Below are 21,824 nucleotides of genomic sequence, written 5' to 3'. Positions count from 1 at the left end.
GGCGGCTGTTCAAAAAAAAAAAAAAGTTGTTCGGCACAGTAATGCATCTTTAATGCGTACACTTTGACGCGGTGAGTTTTCGCGGTTTTTTTGACGTCGCGTGACAGGCAGGTGAAGTGGGTGCAGTCCGAAAACTTTTGACCAATAGCCGAGGGCTAATGGCGAAAATGCGTCGAATCGGAAATAGCTATTTTTTTTTTTTTTTTTGCTAGGTCCAATCATGCATAGTCAGTGTGTACACGTCATATCAGATAGGGACCTATTGTGGTTTTAGTGACATCGCGTGACAGACAGGCGAAGTGGGGGTGGTGCAAAAAAGTTTTCGACCAATCGCGGAGGGCTGATTGGAGAATTAGAAAACTTTGGAATACCTTTACGTCATAACGCCCCAGAATGCGTCTGGTGATGTGCCGGAGTAATATTGTAAAATATACTCGGGCAGAGTAATTGCTGGCCTTGATCGCCAGTTAAGGCTTTTGTTGATGACCACGTGATTGATCATCAAACAACTAAAACCCCGCTATCCCCTTTCTTTTCTAATAGACTAATGCATCTTCAGAGTGTCATCACTAGTTAAATACTTATCACTTTCACGTTTTTTAGGTGACACGGGCCTGGACTCACGCCTGTGATACCAGTTGTGTAATGTGTCATTCACCTCGTTCCTCCCATTATCATCCCCCATTGTGACCCTTTTTCTTCCCCTCTTCCCCTTCCCTTACGTAGATTAGCAGGCCAGATGCTCCATTATCCGGTCGACCTCTCTACATTTCCAATCATTAAAATACTTCTTCATCAGTAAAGGTACAATGAAGAGATTTTCATATTATATCTAGTCTTTTTAACACATTTACATACGAAATTAGGAACTCTTTTCTTTCTAGGTCTGTGGCCTTGTACGTATAGGTATTCACGTTACTAATAATCTCTGAAGGCAAATGCACATTAACCAAAAAAAAACAGAATGTTTATTCAAGTTCATTTAAAATATATAAGGTCGTACAAATGCATACAAACAAGGGTCCCACAGTCAAAGACTGTAACGCGACCCTTTGTTATTTAGTAATCTAGTGAAAATTATGCATGCAGCAACGAAAATAATAAAACGTAAATCAATACATAAATATACATTTACAAGAGCGCTCTAGACTATATAACTCTTTAACGCATAATCAAACATTAAAAAGGAAAAAGAAACACTAGAAAGAATTAGACAACTCATTGATAAATATATACAAAAGTGCATGCAACTATTCGTAGGAATAAAAACATGCAAACATAAAAGATTTTTAGAAGACAAAGCCAAATAAATGAGGACACGCAATTTCTTAGGTGATAACTTGAACAAACACAAGATTAACAAGAACAACTATCTAGAAAAAATTATCTAAGCGCATTTTTTTGAATACATATAATGAGGGCACCATTTTCAACGTTCATCATCATCATCATCATCAGCCTGGTTATGGCCACTGCAGGGCAAAGGCCTCTCCCATACTTCTCCAACTACCCCGGTCATGCACTAATTGTGGTTATGTTGTCCCTGCAAACTTATTAATCTCATCCGCCCACCTAACTTTCTGCCGCCCTCTGCTACGCTTTCCTTCCCTTGGAATCCATTCCGTAACTCTTAATGACCATCGGTTATCTTCCCTCCTCATTACGTGTCCTGCCCATGCCCATTTCATTTTCTTGATTTCAACTAAGATATCATTAACTCGCGTTTGTTCCCTCACCCAATCTGCTCTTTTCTTATTCCTTAACCTTCCACCTATCATTTTTCTTTCCATAGCCCGTTGCGTCGTCCTCAATTTAAGTAGAACCCTTTTCGTAAGCCTCCAGGTTTCTGCCCCGTACGTGAGTATTGGTGAGACACAGCTGTTATAAACTTTTCTCTTGAGGGATAATGGCAACCTGCTGTTCATGATCTGAGAATGCCTGCCAAACGCACCCCAGCCCATTCTTATTCTTCTGATTATTTCAGTCTCATGATCCGGATCCGCAGTCACTACCTGTCCTAAGTAGATGTATTCCCTTACCGCTTCCAGTGCCTCACTACCTATTGTAAACTGCTGTTCCCTTCCGAGACTGTTAAACATTACTTTAGTTTTCTGCAGATTAATTTTTAGACCCACCCTTCGGCTTTGCCTCTCCAGGTCAGTGAGCATGCATTGCAGTCGGTCCCCTGAGTTACTAAGCAAGGCAGTATCATCAGCGAATCGCAAGTTACTAAGGTATTCTCCATTGACTCTTATCCCCAATTCTTCGCAATCCAGGTCTCTGAATACCTCCTGTAAACACGCTGTGAATAGCATCGGAGAGATTGTATCTCCCTGCCGTACGCCTTTCTTTATTGGGATTTTGTTGCTTTCTTTATGGAAGACTACGGTGGCTGTGGAGCCGCTATAGATATCTTTCAGTATTTTTACATACGGCTCGTCTACACCCTGATTCCGCAATGCCTCCATGACTGCCGAGGTATCGACTGAATCAAACGCTTTCTCGTAATCAACGAAAGCTATATATAAAGGTTGGTTATGTTCCGCACATTTTTCTATCACCTGATTGATAGTGTGAATATGGTCTATTGTTGAGTATCCTTTACGGAATCCTGCCTGGTCCTTTGGTTGACGGAAGTCTAAGGTGTTCCCGATTCTATTTGCAATTACCTTAGTAAATACTTTGTAGGCAACGGACAGTAAACTGATCGGTCTATAGTTTTTCAAGTCTTTGGCGTCCCCTTTCTTATGGATTAGGATTATGTTAGCGTTTTTCCAAGATTCCGGTATGCTCGAAGTCATGAGGCATTGCGTATACAGGGTGGCCAGTTTCTCTAGAACAATCTGCCCACCATCCTTCAACAAATCTGCTGTTACCTGATCCTCCCCAGCTGCCTTCCCCCTTTGCATAGCTCCCAAGGCTTTCTTTACTTCTTCCGGTGTTACCTGTGGGATTTCGAATTCCTCTAGACTATTCTCGCTTCCATTATCGTCGTGGGTGCCACTGGTACTGTATAAATCTCTATAGAACTCCTCAGCCACTTGAACTATCTCATCCATATTAGTAATGATATTGCCGGCTTTGTCTCTTAACGCATACATCTGATTCTTGCCAATTCTTAGTTTCTTCTTCACTGCTTTTAGGCTTCCTCCGTTCCTGAGAGCATGTTCAATTCTATCCATATTACACTTCCTTATGTCAGCTGTCTTACGCTTGTTGTTTAACTTAGAAAGTTCTGCCAGTTCTATTCTAGCTGTAGGGTTAGAGGCTTTCATACATTGGCGTTTCTTGATCAGGTCTTTCGTCTCCTGCGATAGCTTACTGGTTTCCTGTTTAACGGCGTTACCACCGACTTCTATTGCGCACTCCTTAATGATGCCCATAAGATTGTCGTTCATTGCTTCAACACTATGGTCCTCTTCCTGGGTTAAAGCCGAATACCTGTTCTGTAGCTTGATCCGGAATTCCTCTAGTTTCCCTCTTACCGCTAACTCATTGATTGGTTTCTTATGTACCAGTTTCTTCCGTTCCCTCCTCAAGTCAAGACTAATTCGAGTTCTTACCATCCTATGGTCACTGCAGCGCACCTTGCCGAGCACGTCTACATCTTGTATGATGCCAGGGTTCGCGCAGAGTATAAAGTCGATTTCATTTCTAGTCTCACCATTCGGGCTCCTCCACGTCCTCTTTCGGCTAACCCGCTTGCGGAAAAAGGTATTCATTATCCGAATATTATTCTGTTTCGCAAACTCTACTAATAACTCTCCCCTGCTATTCCTAGTGCCTATGCCATATTCCCCCACTGCCTTGTCTCTAGCCTGCTTCTTGCCTACCTTGACATTGAAGTCGCCCATCAGTATACTGTATTTTGTTTTAACTTTACCCATCGCCGATTCCACGTCTTCATAGAAGCTTTCGACTTCCTGGTCATCATGACTGGATGTAGGGGCGTAGACCTGTACAACCTTCATTTTGTACCTCTTATTAAGTTTCACAACAAGACCTGCCACCCTCTCGTTAATGCTATAGAATTCCTGTATGTTACCAGCTATGTTCTTATTAATCAGGAATCCGACTCCTAGTTCTCGTCTCTCCGCTAAGCCCCGGTAGCACAGGACGTGCCCGCTTTTTAGTACTGTATATGCTTCTTTTGGTCTCCTAACTTCACTGAGCCCTATTATATCCCATTTACTGCCCTCTAATTCCTCCAATAGCACTGCTAGACTCGCCTCATTAGATAACGTTCTAGCGTTAAACGTTGCCAGGTTCATATTCCAATGGCGGCCTGTCCGGATCCAGGGATTCTTAGCACCCTCTGCAGCGTCGCAGGTCTGACCGCCGCCGTGGTCAGTTGCTTCGCAGCTGCTGGGGACTGAGGGCCGGGGTTTGATTATTGTGTTCAGATAGGAGGTTGTGGCCAAGTACTGCACCAGTGTGGCCAATCCTGCTCTGGTGAGGGAGTGCGTTACCGGTTCTGGTCACCGAGATCAGGCCACACTCCAGGCCTGTTTTTTTTTCAATGTTATGGCAATGTTATTCCAAACATGCCCCTTAAGAATCTGCAGACGGCTATGCAGCTTTTATTTATGTTAAAGGATATCACAGAAGGTTCCTTAGTTGCGGTGCTTTTAAGATATTTTGTAGAGACGTACTTCGATCACGATGTCTGAATATGAGCAATTAGCCATAACACTAAAGGAACGCGCTTCAAATTTCGGCAGAACCCGGCCCACGATGAATCCCGACATCAACATGAGAGAGAGAGAGAGAGAGCAGGGAAGAAGGAAAGGCAGGGAGGGTAACCAGACGGAGTCCAGTTTGCTACCCTACAGGTGGGGAGGGAAATGGGGAGTGAAAGTGAGAGAGAAAACATGAGTCTATACCGCACTTGCACATGCACTAAGTTAGGTGTATGTTGTCTATAGTCGGGCACTCAAGTCTGTTGCCTTCAGGTAGTGAAGAAGCGCTCGAACTGCTTTCTGGGCTAATGAACTGTGAGGCCAGGTTCCCAAGATCTTTGCTTCTGCAAACATCAATATGCATTATCGTTGTAGCAGTGTGGGTGACGTATCGTATTTCCGCCGCCGAAACGCGTCGTACGTGTGAGGCGTGTCTGCATCCGGGACCCTTCTCTCGCGCATCCGCGTCTGGACACGTTGCGCCATCGAGCGCCTCCATGGCCACGTCCGCGCATGGCGCGTGTCTGAGCGTACGTATATTCAGACAAGATTGTCTGAACGCAGCTTTAATTCCGCCCAGCGCCGGATAAATTGTAAAGCATTTCTTCCGTTGTGAACTCTCCCGCACAGCTGCAGCCGTGGCTGCTGGGTGCACCAGGGTGCTACTGCTGTCCTGACAAATATCCCACAGCTGAAAAAAAAAACTGGAACTGAATCACGTGCCCGATGGTCGGATCGAACATCGGTTCTTCAGCACAGCAGTCCGATTCTCTAATCACGAAGGCACAGTTGCATGTATAATTCTATATTGCCAACAGCAACTAGCTTTCTGAGATGATGGCTGCATGTGTCACATTACGTAGCACGGTATACGAGGGTGCAGATTCGCACGTGCCATTTTCCTTTAGATCAAAGACGCAGGATTCTAATGGCCAAAGTTATAGCACTTGATTGGTTCACTAATGTTCCGCTTCACGTAGATTGCAAGGTGTGCGTTGGATCTGGATAATTCTTTTGTCATTGAAGTGTGCCACACAGCTAGTGGCACACTGCGACAGTGGCGCATATCACAGTGCACCGACGGTAGCAGTCTGCAGAGGGTCTGCCGACAGCCTTGTCGGCAGATTTTGGCTGTCAGGAGAGAGTGACATTTTCCTTGCTGCAGTGACGCGACTTTTTCTTCACCCCGACGGGGCTGCATCTCGCACTTTTCAGTTGAAAAGCACGTTTTGTTGTATCACGTGTACCTCCTCACAAACCCGTGATTGTTCACAGATCCTATAAAATCTTTAGAGTTTGTTGTAGTGATCTCTGTATCGGTTTCCCACTTTCCTTCAGGTTCATACCCCTTGTCAAAAATACATTTGTTTGCCCATTGATACACGCTATTACTGAAGTAAATCAATGTCATCGGGGACGTTAATTGCAATGATTGAAGTTATGAACATCCCTGTCATGAATTTACTGATTACCCCTAAAAGCTAAATCACTGCTGCCTTTTCCCTCGTCTTTTCCCCGCGCATCCCGCAGGGTGCCTGAATGACGTGAAACTTCTAGAGTTGGACCAAATTTGAAACAGCACTTTTTTGTCTAAATAAAACCAGGAATATGAAAGACATGGCGCCAGTTCTTCCTGCGTGAGCATTTTATGTTCTCTTTATCTTCGCACGTCAGAGGAGTCACAAGCACGGGACTGAAAAAAGAATTATGTAAAATTTTGGCAATGCAGCTGCCGGCCGACATTCCAGCATATCTTGCTTTTTCATCTCGATATTTTGGCTCAAAAGAACGGAAAGCGTGGAACGTGTGCATATGTGCATGTTATTCGGGCATCACAACAGTACAGTTACAAATGACACTTTTATTCTCACTGTAAAGCAGTACTGATCTGCAGATTTCAGTGAGATCTAACGTGTGCGCGATGTAAAATATCTGGCTAGCTCTAGTATGAAATGGTTATAATATGACTGTTCAGAAATGCATGCTTCCTGGCAAAAGGCAATAGAGCTTTTTCGCAGTTGAACATCAATAGCCGACTCGTATTAACATGGCATCATAGTCTACTTGCTAGTCTGCTGTCCTTTATCGCAAGCAGCCCTGGCTAAGGATTGACGCAGCTGATTTATGAAAAAGAGCTTCGATTTCGCAAATTATTTAACAGTGCAACGTGTAATATAATTTTGCCCTCGCTGACCGAGTAAGCTGATAAAGCAGTAAGAAAGCAATAAGAAATTAAGTGTTTGTGCGGACAAGATATTATTTCTATCTGAGGGCGAGGTTGAGTAAGGGCGAAAAAAAAATCCTGCATTAAGGGTAAAAGAGGGGGAGCGGGGTAAACTTTACGAGGTGAATACGAGGGCGAGGTGAGGACAAGGTTGATTTACTGAGGATGAGGCAGCAAAAGAAAAAAAATGCAGGGCCTCTCGTGCGTCTGGTGCCTTACGGCAGCAGGACGCGTTCTGCTGCTATAAAGCGTTTACTGCATTATCAGCTTACTTGTCCTGCGAGCGCAAAGTGATCATATACGTTGCACAGGTAAATAATGAGCGAAAATGATGTTTTTTCCATGAATCAGATGCATACAAATCTTAGCCGCGCGACCTTTTAAAGGTATACCTTTCTTTAAGATATATCTGCAGCCTTGGTTAAGGATTAGTGCTCCTGTTGCAATCACACATTTCTAGCCGACTTCTTTTTTTTTTTAATTACGCCAAGGTCGTAAAAAATTTTCTGTTTGAAAACCAGGCATATCACTCCTCACATTCTTTAATTGGTGATGGAGGCGATCGTTGTCTTGTGCTTGCAGGGTAGCGCTGTGTAACGTAACACAGTTAAATACTACAACATCACTGTCTACTTGAAGTGAAAAGAAAAAGTCGAAATTTCGCCCTAAGGGCAAAGCATTGATTACTATGGCAAATTATTAGAGAGCTATACACCGCAAGGTCGGTAGTGACATTAGCCGTATGAACTGTTGCAAACATCCGCTTACTGACTAAATTAAGAAGGACGGTGTCACGCGGGCACGGGAAAGTACGAATACATCTCCCTCGATGACCGAGGAGACTCGCTGTCGGAACGCTGGCGTAACGTGAAGAAGAGCGGCAGAAGCGGCAAGCGGATTCGCCTTGGCGCTGCCTCTCGTTTCAACGCAAACTTGGTGCACTATAACACGGCGTACGCGAAGACATCAGCTATCTCTGGTCGACTAGCCTTCGAAGCCACTGCAGCTTACCTCCAAGATAGGACGCGCAGCCGCGGCCGGAGTAGAAGCGGAGACGTACGCCATCTTGCCCCCTCGCCTCTCCCAGTGCGCGCGAAAAGTGGGCGTGCATCCTCCACGCCTTCCTTCTGTGCGCACGCGAGGAGACGCTGCCGCATCAAGCTACATCCTTCTCGGCTCCCCCTGACGCGCTTTCCCTCGCACCTACTGCATAAGGCACGCGGCAGCGATCTTATCGCACTTGGACTCTATACGGAACCTCACGGCGACCCCAACGCCGACGGTGGGAATTCGCCTGGAGTGTTCACGTGATTGATACGGCAACAAAATGCAGTTAAAGAAGTCGCAGTTTCTCCCGAAAGGCGAAGCATCGATTGCGATTAAAATTATTATTCAACAGTACGAAGGGAAAACAGTGGTTTTATAGGCTCTATAAATTTGTAAACACTCGCTTACGAGCTAAATTAACAAGCATGGTGTCATGCGCGCACTAGAAAACATGAACACATCTCATTCGATGACCGCGGAAACTCGCTCTAAGAAATGTTGGCGTGAAGAAGCGCGGGAGCAGCAGCGAGTGACTTGGCCTCCGTGCTGTATGTCGCTTCAACGCGAACTGAGCGGCAAGAACACAGCCTACACTAAGCTATAGGCACTCAGCCCACTCTGTGCCTCTCGCAGATCGTTTTCAATATAGGGCACGCGTCGCCGCCAGGCCATATGCAGCCGCCGCCGGAGTAGAAGGCCCCGCCCCTGGTGCCTTGTGCGTGGTGGAACGCCGCGCGCTTCCTTCCCTGTGTGCGTGAGATTGAGTGATCATCTTTGGCACATTGTCGAACGCTATCACCCTCACCCACTGCATACGGCGCGGTGTCCCGAGTTATCACTATTGGACGTTATGCGGGACGTCACGGCGACCCCGACGGCGGAAATGCGCCTGGAGTGTCCCTATAATTGATATCACAATATAAAAAGTGTAAGGGCCTGTCACCTTTACACACTAGAGTACATTTGTGCTCTGTAACTACAGTCCTTTTAGCAAACTTCTGCGGCGTGGCTGTCGGTGCCACAGTGCGCGCCTTAACTCAGGAATCCACGGACAGAGATAGATTAAACAAAAGCCTCTTATGCTTGATAGTAGATAAAGCGGCTGGTGGCGAGACCTGAGGACAGAAGCAAACGACGAACTTTCAGAGCGTGCTATATACGTATGCATGGGTGCTCGGCCCTCAGTTCTTGCAGATAGCTAGAGCGTCGTTTCGTTCCGCGACGAGCTCCTTGCCCGAGGCTTGAATCCTTTTCTGGGCAAAGTCCGACAGCACCAGCCCGCCCACGATGTGCCAGCGACGGTGAGCATCGATCCTAACTGGGAAGCTGAAGACCACTCCGACTGGCGCGCCGTACGAGCCGTCGCTCATCACCGCCATGGACACCCACTCGCCCTGCAAAGACGCGGGTTGCCCGCTTCTCCCGTTTCAGGAACAGCCTTCTTTACAGAAACATGTGAAGCCAATAGACAATGATGCCAAGGATAGGCTAGCAGTGCTTTTATTTATGTTGGAACGATCAGGAAAAATGAAATGGAAGTGGGCGAGAAAGACCACTTGCCGCTGTACGCGGGAGTTGTGTGTCCGGCTCACACCTTGCAGCAAGTAGGTTTTTTTTTTCATTCGCTTTCATTTCCGTCACCTTATCAACTCTAAGTTGCAGTTAAACACCCATTTAAGTTGCCATATGCTTTTCTTGGGCTTCGTTGTTCCTTGGCTTAAAGTGATTGCATCTAATTAAAAATCGAGCCCCTCGTTTATTATTCTCTTTTCTTTCGTGCGTAGGCATCCTCGATTTTTTTACTTAGACTTAGGACAGCTGAATGTGGTGCGCTTGATTTAGCAAAATAGAACGGCGATAATAGGAACGAGATGTTTGTAAGAAGCGTGAAGAATTAAGCTGCCATATTTATTGCGCATCATAGCGAAGATCTGATAAACTTGGAGACAATCGCTGCTTTTTCATAAAGTCAAACTGTATTTTTTGGTATTTTACGGGGTATAAGGTATCACAAGTGGCACAGTGAATATTGACGGGCGGCGTAGTAGAAGCCCGTGGATTAATTTTGGTTTGATTGAAAAGCCAATCCACGTAGACGAGCATTCTCGCATTTCGCCTCTATCAAAAAGAACCCTTGTGGCAGCAAATCGAATCGATCGCCACGTGTTTAAAAGCAGAGAGCCATATCTACTGATTAACAGCGACGGGTGCATGTTACTCATGGACTAATAAAACTGCCGCAACCAGTGACCCAGAAAAAAAAAAGTGGTGATTACAACTATGCGTCGTAATTGGAGAGCGCAAATTACCAAATGTGTAAGGGGAAAAGCACATATTTAAGTCAATTCCGGCTTCAACTTGTATTTGCTGAAGAACTGTATCAGAAAGCTTGAGCAGAAAAACACATTGACAAATGAAGGAAGGCGCGGCTCTGTTTCACACTACCGACAGCACTAACAAAGCAAGTTGTTGACATTACAACGCGAAGTTTACGCCTGTTCATGCCTATGAGCTCTTTTATTTCGTTCTTTGTTGTTGTTGTTGTGAGGCCAAGAGGGGCGGGCTGATATTACTATCAGCCTGTTTCCGCATACGATAAGTCCCCAAACAATTAATTTCTGGACTCGTACTATGACGTTATTTTTTGTTTACCAATTCTATTTATAGCCAGCCATTGCGCTCAGCCCATATTTCGGCGCCCAACGTGGGGCCACCTGGCTGACACTGTTTAAAGATTTGTGTGAACTGTTTTTGTTTGGAGTTGGAGCGATAAAATCGGTTGTGTAATTTTTTTCCCAGGTTGCCAATTTTGGCAATCTTTCTCCAATCATCGGCAAAATAAAGAACACGTTCCTTTAAACGCGACAAATTTCACTAACTTGGTTCTGTAATTTTCCACAAGGAGTGTCTGATATACGTTTGAACAAAGAAGTTGAAGTTGCATGGCAGTTGAACTTTTGTCACTAGAAACCCACACTCCGTGTCACATGCATTTGGACAGAGAAATTGTAGTTAAATTGCAGCTGAATTTTTCTCACAAGAAACCCAAACTGTCTAACGTTCGTTAGAAAACAGAAATCGGACTTGGATCTCAGCTGAATTTTCCTTAGAAGAAAGCTGAACCGACTGACCAAATAAACGCCGGATTGAAGTCCGTTCACCCGATCATTCGGCAAAATGAAGTGCTAGAGCTTTAAAAGGCTGGTATGAGATTCCCAAGTTATTTCCCTTCGTGTTTGCTATTGACTATAGATAGCACTAACCTCAGGCGTTCCTTGCCACCAGTCGTGCAACTGATCCGCTGCTGCGCAGGCTGTAGTGATTCCACTGGACCGTTTGCGCGCAGCCAACACTGCAAAACCGCGTTTCTGCACGGCCTGCATGTGGTAGGCGACGAAAACGGGAACTCAATTGACATCAATTTACACAATGATTAAAAGGCACCAAATATGCATGGGTTCAAATAGATGTGACCAACAGACGCGAAGTCGGTAGCTGTATCGTGACTCCAACTGAATGCTCGCCCCCTAGCGGCCGCACCGAGAACCAGCCGATCTAGGTTCAGCCGCAGGTTCTCGCATTACAGCGTGTGCTGCAACGTTGCCTCGTAGTTCTAAAATAATCATGATGCCGTCGTGTACAAGCTCGAAAAAAAAAATGGATGTGGAAAAAATTTCGCTGTAGTGGATCGTAGTGGAAAGACAGCAAATCATCATTTCATCGTTTCCCGATAGTAGCAGACGATGAGCAATGGAGAGCGACATGGATAGCAAACTTGCGCATTGGAAAAAAAAAAAATTACTGACGTTATAGTGGCGTTTTCGAAGCACTTACCTCGGTATGACTTCTTTTCTGCCAGCGAGCAGACCATTGGTTTCTATTTATATATTTTAAATATGTAGCTGGCCTTTCAATTCGAGGAGTGTACTTTGTTTAGGCAGGTGCTTAATTGAATTAGTGATGTACGCTTAAGTCTCATTTGGTTTGGTTAGCTCAGTTTTCTGTCCAGCATTACTGTTACTAATGCCTTAAGTACCAGAAATATTCTCGCTAATGTACTTTTGTCCGCAGGCGCTGGTAGCAAGAACCATAGCTCGGAAGGATTGAACTTGATCATGACAAATGTTATGCCGCGAGGTGACATATCGCTTTGATAGCATGCTTTGAGTGGTGTAAGCAGAAGATGCTATTTGCTCAGTCAGCGAGGTGAGCTGTCAGTTTATTTGCTTGCAAGAAATTTAGAAGCAACTGAAAACAGCGTTCTTTCCAGATTTGGAGCATTCGGCCTGGCCACAGCGACGCTAGTTTGCGATTTGACACTGTGCACACAGCCAAATTCCTTTACAAGTAGTTCGATTCGTTTCCAGATCATGAATTTACACAATAACAGTGACCTTGCTCCAAAGAAAACCCTTGTGAAATTTCGGTAACCTACTGGAAGAAACGCAACTTGGTCCGATTGGTTGTCATTTACTTCGCACCTTTCACCACGTTTTGAGCATTCCTACGGGAGGCGGGTGTCTGTTGTGTTCCCAAGCCGGGACCCCACCTTGAATACTGCGTACTGGCAGCATGAACAAGCGCCATTGATGAGACGCAGACTACCTTATCACACGTATCAGCTAACGAAGAGAAAGGCGCACCGCGACTCAGAAACGAACCCTCATTTGTTTTTATTCGAAGACACACTGACTAGGTAACTGAACAGTACTTAGACTCGTTCTATCCGTGAACAATATCCGCATTTACCTCCTGAAAGCACGACAGACGTTACTGCCTATATAGTGCGGGTTACTTTGAGATATTCTGCAACACAAGTCACAGTGCGGAGTTGCCTATGGAGGTGGAAACAGTCCAGTATCGCATCTGTAGCAGTGAAGCAATTCCGCGAACAAGTTCTTGCACGTTTCGGAGGCCAACTAGGCACAAACATTCCCCATTTTTAAGCTCCGGCTCGCTTGAAAGGCTATTTATCAATAAAAAATTATTGGCGCCAACCGCGGAAACGCGCTAGTGCCACTGCTTGCGCGTTCGTCGTCGCCGTCTTCTTCCACAGCTGGCTCCGTTGTACAAAAATTATCATCATCAGGAATGGCTCGAGCATCGTCGTCTTCCACAGCTGGCTCCGTTGTTGCTCATCATTCTAGCGTGGTATTTCACTTTTCTTTTGACGTCGTAATGGGGAGGCCACGTTTATGGGTTATGAGCTATTGCTTAAAGGGGCACTAAAGGGAAATACTAAGTCGACATGGACTGTTTGAATACCTTTCAAGAAACCTCACAACGCTTGTTTCGTGCCAAGAAAAGACTTAGTTTACGAGAAAATTGCATCTGAAGGGTCCGAATACCTTTTTAACAATTGAAATCTCCCGCAACCTAACAGAGGAGTGGTGACGTTGCATACGCCATCACGGCCTTTTGCTGCTGTCGGTGAGTAAAACGGCGCCCGACAGACGGCGGCACCAAGCCATGACAGACCAATGGATTCGTCGTTGCAGCTGCTTTTTGGTCAAGTGGCGTAGACCGTTCGGGCATTCCGCGACATCACATGGAAATTAAATTATCTGCTATACTTGCAGTTTGTGCGAGTTTCGCGAGCCCGCAAAACCACACTCTCAAACAAATTTACACCCTTTGGGGCTTATTCTGCCATACAAAGATCATCGCCACCTGTCTTGCTTGCGTTTCCCTTTTTAAAACGAACGCTGCGCTCGTTACTTTCGTGTCGAGAATGCTCTGTCATGCTAATAACGCGCATGCCGTTTGTGACTTGGAAGTACCGGGCTCGCAACGTTAAAGAAAGGAAATGCGGACAAGACAGATGTCGATTATTGTATGGTAAGAAAAGCCTCGAAGGGTGTACATTAGTTTAAGAGTGCAGCGCGGCACTACGATATAACGAAACTACTGAGACGCGAAAGCGTGGGCGGCGCAGAGTCGAGCGAAAATGAAACCTTTAGACCGCACGCGTCGTTGTCAAGGGCGTTAGTTTTTTTTTTTTTTCTCAATATGAAATAGAACGTGACAAGTAGCGTTTTATTTCGTCTTATATTACAAGAATAGCATGCTTTTTGCAACAAGTGGTTGAGTACGAGTGACAAAACTTAGCTGAGGAGTGCTTTCGTAATCGGGCAAGTGGTTGAATGTCCCGGGGGAGTCTCTAATCATGTCCTGAATTTACCTGAATTTCTCGATTATTAAGGCTCTGTTCGCGATAATATTGATGCCTTAGCGATTTTCGAGCACTAATCTATCAACTTAGCTAGACTTAAATATAATATTTGCCTTTAGTGTCCCTTTAAAGGGGTATGAGCCATTCATTGTCTTTCGTGACGGACGCATTTAATAACAGAGGTGGTAAGCGAATGTGTGTGCGTACCTATATCGCCACTATGACCACAAATTAGCATAAATATGTTCGTACCTTTGTTCAATATTCTGGGTCACCTCTAATAAAACATTAAGAAAAAACAGGAGTACAAGAAAAAAGACGAAGCAAACAACGAAGTTAAGTGTTTGTGCCTTTTTTCAACCAATATAGCATAACCATCTCGTAGAACTTAATATAGCTATTAAGCAATAACGCTTCGCTGGTCTTCCATCTTCCCATAGTGGAAAGGCTCTTAATTTTTTTTTCACGGGGGCCCTATGAGAAAGGTTCAGTTACCCTATAGGAGGGTGGGCAATAGAGCATATGCGATATTCTGCAAGCGCGCTATTCCACGCATCACGTTCGACCAACACAAGATGGCGCAAGTCGTCATAGAAGTGAAAATGAAGCACAAGCGCACGCGTTGCTGCTGTCGCTGTTTTTGCTACAGTTTCTTCCTTACCGAATCCTAGCTGCTTGCACACCTATCCTCGACTCAACAGTACTGTGAGCGGGTCGTCGGCCATCTTACGTAGGGCAACCTAACAGTGTAGAAAAGCCTACTTCCAGTATTTAGCATACCCCCTTCCCATTCAAATCTCTTATTCAGCGAAAATGGGACACCCGGAGAGCAGCGTCAGCATCCTTACATAGACACAAGCCAAACGCGAACAAGCAATCTGTGACTCCTAAATTCGGAGAGAACGGGGGAACAGCAGAACTCAGCTTTTCTTACGGGCACATAATATGCAACGCCGTGCGGTACCGCTGGGCCGATTTGAATTAAATATAGCATACTCCAAAGGACCGACAAGAAACGCTTAAGTTTTCGTGAATGTTAGCGGCAGGCTATTCATCTGCGCGTTCAAATAAATTATTCTATATCAGAGGCCCCTTAGCATTCTGGGGGGGGGAATGACTTCGGGTTAAGTTTCACGGCCGCAGCTAAATAGAATTAAAGATCACCGCCCGAGAACTCCGTCCAGGTGGTTAACAAGCGAAGCTGAAACGTGTGGCCCCGGTGTTTATCGTTGGTTTAATCTCGACGGTTCATTAAACGACGGCTGGGTAGGCTGCCAGCTCCTCGGTACATAGTTTCTGCTTACGCTTGGCTGCACAAGCCTGTTCTTGTGCTCGGGCTGCAGCATCGGCATGGCGTAGACGAGCTCTTTCCCTGGTTCTGCTCGCGGCGTTGCTGATCGAACGCTGTCTGCTCCTCAGGAGTACGTATGACGCATGCCCTACCCATTTCGGAGCCGGAGAGAAACTGCTGCACGCGCGCTCGGCTCATTCGGCGACGGAGAGCAACGACGTCACTACTGGCGCAGCCAATCGCGCGCCTCTCTTTCTTTTTTATTTCTCGCGCATGCATGCACATGAGATTGCGCCGGAGGAGTTTTCGGTGTACAAACGACAAGCGAACAGATGGACGAATCGGCTAGCCAATACAGCTTCGCTGTAGAAGACTGACACGGTTTGCTAGTCAGGCCGGACGTTTGCAAGCACAGCGCAACGATTTCCCCAATTTTGTGGCTGAAATCTTTGAGACTGATGCAGAAAAGTAATCGGCAGCAAGGACCCTTTCGGCTTTGACAAAACACCTCGATTCTACGCCACAAGCGACAAACTTGAACACAGCACAAGTGAAAGATCTGCCGTGATCCTGGATGCCATGTATCTTTATTAATTTAAACAGAGTTGCCAGTACAAGTTACTGATTCTGGATTTGCCAATAGGCTGAGAGGTGAAAAAGTTGGTGCCACTCTTAGATGATAAATATTTTGCTGTCAAAGGACATCAAAACGTATGGGCTCATGTGCTGGGGTCGTGCACGGAGGGGCCACGAAGGCACCCTGACTTGTTCTCGCGGCAAATATAAGTGTACGAACATGTTAGCACAGAGCCGAGTTCATAGCATTTGCATAAGCCTTACTATTGAGAAGTTTTTTATTGGGAATATAACTTAGAAACTCAAGAGAGCTAAAGGCGACTGACGTTTACCGATGCTAGTAGTCATAGCGACAAGGGTAAGTGTCATAATTATCTTCATTATGACCATAATTTACTGTAGTTTAAGGCCCCAGTACCCGCCTATATGTTGTATTTCCCTGAAAAATGTAAGCTACAAGTGAACTTGTTATAGCCTGAAAGACGGCGCGAGGCAGTTGCAATCGTCCTGTGGTACACTCGGTACAAGGAATAGGGCCCACATTCACAAAAAGCTCTTACGCCAGAATTGCCCTCGTAGGAGAAAGCTTCAGCCAATCCTGATGCCGGGCATACTATCATCGAAACTGGCCGGCCAGTGACAAAGAACACTTAGAAATGATGATATTTGCGAATTTGGCCCAGGATCTCCACGCTACATAATCGACGGCACTTCCGCATATAGCCTTGGTTCACAGCAAATAACCTTGGTTCTTGGTAGTTTGCACTTAGCGTGATCGCTGTGTCAACAAATCGTAGAAAAGAAAACAGTACCCTGCCGGGACCGTCACAGAGAGACTGTGTTTCGTTTAAGACATGCAAAAGGCACCACATAACAGACCAAGATTTTTTTCAACAGGAATTGAAGAGATTTGATGAGGGCAACATAAGCTATACATGACTAAATGCTGCCTCGAAATCTAAAACCCTGTGAGACGACCTTCTTTGTTTCCTCGAACACACTGCAACGCTGTAGCTATTGTACACCCGTGCTGATCGTACTGTTATCACTCAGTTTTATTTTGACATATGGCTGTAGTCGACGTAGCAACAAAGTGCTCTTCGCAGATGTGTCAGGGGCTCAGTTGCATAGTTATCGTTGTCCTGATAGACTTAGAGCAATGAAGCATTGAAAAAAGTGGGCATCTATGAAAAAGAAAGAAAACCACCCTCAGAAGATTAAACGGTTATACGCGTCTTGGTTTTGCCATAATTTATGTCCGTTGGTGGCAAGGAATACGCCACACATAATAATAGGCTTAGGGGAAAACTGAACATTCCATTTATTTAAAGTGGCTACAGTTCGCTTCCGAGTGTAGCACGTCGCTCCAGACGACCATTTTGCTAAAGACACTAGCATATTTGACAAGACATTTGACGCGACGCATTCCTTCAGTAATAGCTAAAGAGTAATATTTCATGCCTCTTAATGCTTGCAGCCAATGAATGAAGTGTGCATGCCCTTTGAGGTGGGTATTCAATTGTGGTAATGAGGAAATGAAGTGTGGCACATTATACCACAAAAATGCATTTAATTGCGCTGCAATTATGACGACTCACTGGAAAATGCACGAAGCATCATCTATACAACATTCGCCTGCCTCGAATCAAATAGCCCACACCTTGGTCTAACAATATGTAAACTGCACGCGTTTGAGAGTTTATTATAAGTCGTGACACTAGCGAATAAAACCGCGGATATTGGTGGCAATCGGAACGCTTCTTAAGGTTAATATCACGCAGTCGGTTGGAATTCGGTTTTCAACACTGCACCAGTTATTGTCAGCAATACTTTGTACATATTTTCCTAGGTAATTTGCAAAATTTTCGCTGGTAATTACTTCATGGCGTAACTTATTTTTTTTCCTTTTTTAAGGGGGGGGGGGGGGGGTAGGTTAGCGTTTTCTCTGCCTCCTTCATACCATGTACACGTGTAAACTGAATAAACATTGTAACACAGAGTGATGGAGGAAAAGGCGAAAATGACTCACGGTAATGAATTCTCCTTGCAGGTAGGCTTCGTCCTTCAGAACATCGGTGACCTTCACGGCCTGGTCTTGCATTATCAATTTTGCGTAAGTGGCGTCCGGGAACACGGTAGCCGAGTGATTGCCCCAGACGATCACGTTCCGCACGTCCGCAGGCGACACCTTTAGCTTCTGGGCAATCTGCAGTAGCGTTGTAACATGGCGAACGTTTAACAGCGCGAACAGATGCAGCTTTAAGTACGAGCAGGCGACTCGGACCGGCACTTACTTTCGGCAAAGCGGAAATACATCATCTGTTTGTGTCGCCCGTTCGTTCTCGTCTTTCGTTTGTTCCCGCCGTTAAGTGTTCACCATGATCCATAGTAAACTGCAGTCCACCAACGAGGCATCAAGAAACGTCGGGAAACAATGCCCCAGAAGTGAGCGAGGAGTACCAGGGGACCTGAGCAAGGGCTCGGTATCTTTAAAGCGAAGGTTTCTTTACGAACACCTCCAGGACTTTTCTGTCCGTGGCTGGTTTGTGCTCCTGCAGACTGGCCGAACCGTACACAATTGAAAAAAAAATTAGGATAACATGCCACACGGTGAGATCGAGCCTCGTGTCCGAGTGGAGCAGCCAGATGCTCTAGCTTTTAGGACATAATCGCAAGTAGTCTGCTCTCGCACCAACGTAATAAACCAGCTCTTTGAGGTGATCGCCGCGTGTGTCACATGGCGTAGCACGGTTGCGCGAGAGCGCATGCGCGCGCACGCGACCAGACCTTGTGCCCACTTTCGTTTCGCTATTTCTCGTTGTTTACACTTCTAAGAATTTCAATAAGCGTTCTGTGTGCTTTGTATAGCATCACTTTCCGTTTCATTCATACGTTATCCCCCAAGTAGACTGCTCGATGCAGTCCACGATGGCGTGTTTCTTTCACATTCTGGTAGGATTACTGTTGACGGTTCTGTTCACTTTCTGAAGTTTCAGGGAAAGCCGCGGCGCCCGTGCCTTGCGCACTAACTCATTTTGTTGATATCCTGCATCTGTCTTCTGGCGTAACGCTGCTGATGCGTGCGTTGTAGAAAGCATTCTCGAAAGTGAAGCCGGAAAGCGTGACCAGCGAAAAGATGGCGAGTAGTGATGGATAAAAAAGTGCGCAGTATTGGGAACACACTAAATGCAGCTATGAGCTACCACTGTCGGCATATCTTCAATGTCTTAATCACTTTTGAAAACTATGGCTTGCACTTTGACGTACTTTGAGATACCGATAAAAAAAAAGTGTGGCCTACAGGAAGACATAATAGGAAGTAAAAACTACGCAGGTGCTGGCTATCAAATTGTGCTTTATGCGTAAGAATTCCACAAATACGTGAAAAGACGGGGACGTGTCAAATATTAGCCAAGGAGAAGATTACGCATCTTGACCACTATTTTTCTCTTCGCGTATCTTGTCACACGCCATTTTCTTCTTTTTACCACTGTATCTTTTACTTTTGTTGTTGTTTTCTTGTTGGTTGTTAGCCGTTTGTAAGAGTAATCTGTTGTTCTTGTTACTTTTGTATTTTGTTTATCAAGTTGTCCTTAGTTCCTCTGACCGATACACTTCTTTTCACCACCGTTGGGGGTCAGTCATTGTTTCATTCTTCGTGTTCTGTATCTCGGTGACGCGCAGATGCGATGCTGGCTGCCTTTATTACGTTCCTGCCTTTTCATGTACGTACATATCTATTTCTATGAAGAAACCCCCAGTTAAGAGTCACCACCTGTTTTGTTCCATCTTCATGCGGACCTGACTCTTGCGGTTGTGTTCTCCGGAAAGTTAGTGAACCAACTAGCCAAACTTCCCTCTCAACATTTTTGGATATCTAAGCGTGATAGTCCTCATCGCAAAAAAAAAAAAAAAAGAATCCTTGATCCGCTACTGTAGCATCACAACATATGCATTATGTACTTGAAAAGGCGAAAAATTAGCCGGTGCTTACCTGCAATCTGGCCCTATTGTGGTCGATGCGTGTCAGAGCTGAGAAGTTCTCCTTCGGTATGGACGGGGCGTACTTGGAGCAAATTAACGCGATTGTGTTCGCCGGGTTGGCGACAACCAGCACCTGCGCAACGGGTGGGAACTCACTTAACAATCAAGACTTACCACGGTCAAATGCGTGCAGTTACACATCTTAACAAGTAATAGCTATGTGCACCAACTGGAAACTACCTGAACGTTGCCACTATTCTCGAAAAAGGCCGTTACGTATACATCGTTATACGGCACTATCAAAGAAGAAATAGGGACAGTGCTGAGGACCACGAAGGCAGACTGAAGCGCGGTCTTCGCCCACTATCTTAATTGCACATGCTACTCAAGCATTGTATATAACCAGCAAATATATTTGCCTCCCTCCTCAGCCCATAACATATCGGTGGAAGCGCAGAATGTTCTGGGCGCAAGACGTTGCTATCAGCGGTCACTCTTTGGCTATCACTGCGATGGGCACTCAAGGCGAGAATGCTTCCGACAGTTCAACTACCTCGCCTACCGTCATCTTGTTCACAACGCGATATCAAGGAAACTTTTCCGACACCGAATGTATTGATGTTGAATGCTGGCTTAATATATACGAGTTTTCGCAACCACTCAGACCCGACTCGCATAGCCAACGTGATCATCCACCTGAAGGGCACGGCATGGGTCTGCTTTCAGACCCATGCCGTGCCTGGGCCTTCTGCAAATTAAAGCTTTGCGAGTTATTTGGCAAGTCTGTTGTTCGGAAGCGTGCAGCGTGCGCTTCCATGACCTTGTACCACGCGTTCGGACTTGCACCGAGTCCAGCCCCTGACGTATATACAGGAAGTGCTCGCTCTTTGCCGCAGTATTGACGATAAGCTGCCGGAAGCTAAGAGGACAACTCCGGCTATTTTTTACCGTGCCAGGATAACGACAATTCTATGTTCCTGAGATCATGTCACGCATCTGATAGTACAGTTTCTCCACAAACTAGAAAATAATTTTGTATAGGCAAAGGAGTGCCCGTACAAAAACCGAAACCTGACCGAGCAGTCGAGCGAACCCTTTCGTGTTACGTGTAAACTTCGCGTGATGTGTAAGCTTCGTGCAAACTGTGGCACGCCAACGCGCCAGGCGCGCAAGGCATGCCGGCCTCGCCAGCGCAGAGAACAAAAGCGGCGACGAGCAGGCGCTCAGCTGATTGGTGACCGCGCCGGACGATTGGGACAATGTCTTCGAGTGACAATGTCAGCTGCATCAGTTCTTTAGAGCTGTCAAAGAATCACATCTGCGATTCCGACGAATTCGATAGCCATGAATCGCCGTTCGCATTCCATGTTGCAGCGGTCTCCATGTTGTTGCAGCGGTCTCCACGCAGCGGTCTCCATGTTGCAGTGCAGCACATCGCGCTGCAACGTGGAGACCATGGGTAGCCCAAACCACAGATTTGATACGCGCTGCTTGTTATTTTACGTGTTTTACCTTTACTTTTGAAAGCGTTTTGCATACTCACTATAAGATTTTGTGGAGCTTCGCTTTCCAGGTTTGTATGTCGATTTATAGAACGCACTATTTTCGAGTAAGGACGCCTCTGACAATTCAGAGCACCAACCGGTGCATTCGTTTGCATTAGCTTGGTACAGGCGACGGCTTGTCCTCCGTTTGAAATATAATAGAAGCCGCGTATCGGCGACGTCAAACGATATCAGGACGCAGGAAACATGCAGATTTTCCGCATGTAAACGCCCTCGTATCACTTCGAATCGCATCGCCATGCATGAAGGATCGGATACCTTCGGAAATAGCGAGTGGGCGACTGTA

The 21,824-nt window shown here is 45.7% G+C and overlaps 1 protein-coding gene across 1 annotated transcript; it reads right to left on the bottom strand.

The window, feature by feature from the left end:
* Positions 1–8,489: 8,489 nt before the first annotated feature.
* LOC126534721 (malate dehydrogenase, cytoplasmic-like) lies at positions 8,490–21,430 on the bottom strand. Its single transcript, XM_055072955.1, has 5 exons — positions 21,327–21,430; positions 19,984–20,128; positions 18,019–18,195; positions 11,214–11,327; positions 8,490–9,344 (listed from the first exon to the last, which is right to left on the bottom strand). Exons 1-5 carry the CDS (start codon positions 21,428–21,430, stop codon positions 9,132–9,134), a joined length of 753 nt encoding a protein of 250 aa, XP_054928930.1. The 3' UTR covers positions 8,490–9,131.
* Positions 21,431–21,824: the final 394 nt, after the last annotated feature.

This window comes from Dermacentor andersoni, chromosome 7 (assembly GCF_023375885.2).
Source record: "Dermacentor andersoni chromosome 7, qqDerAnde1_hic_scaffold, whole genome shotgun sequence".
NCBI lineage: Eukaryota > Metazoa > Arthropoda > Arachnida > Ixodida > Ixodidae > Dermacentor > Dermacentor andersoni.
This window is presented reverse-complemented; position numbering and strand designations above follow the sequence as displayed.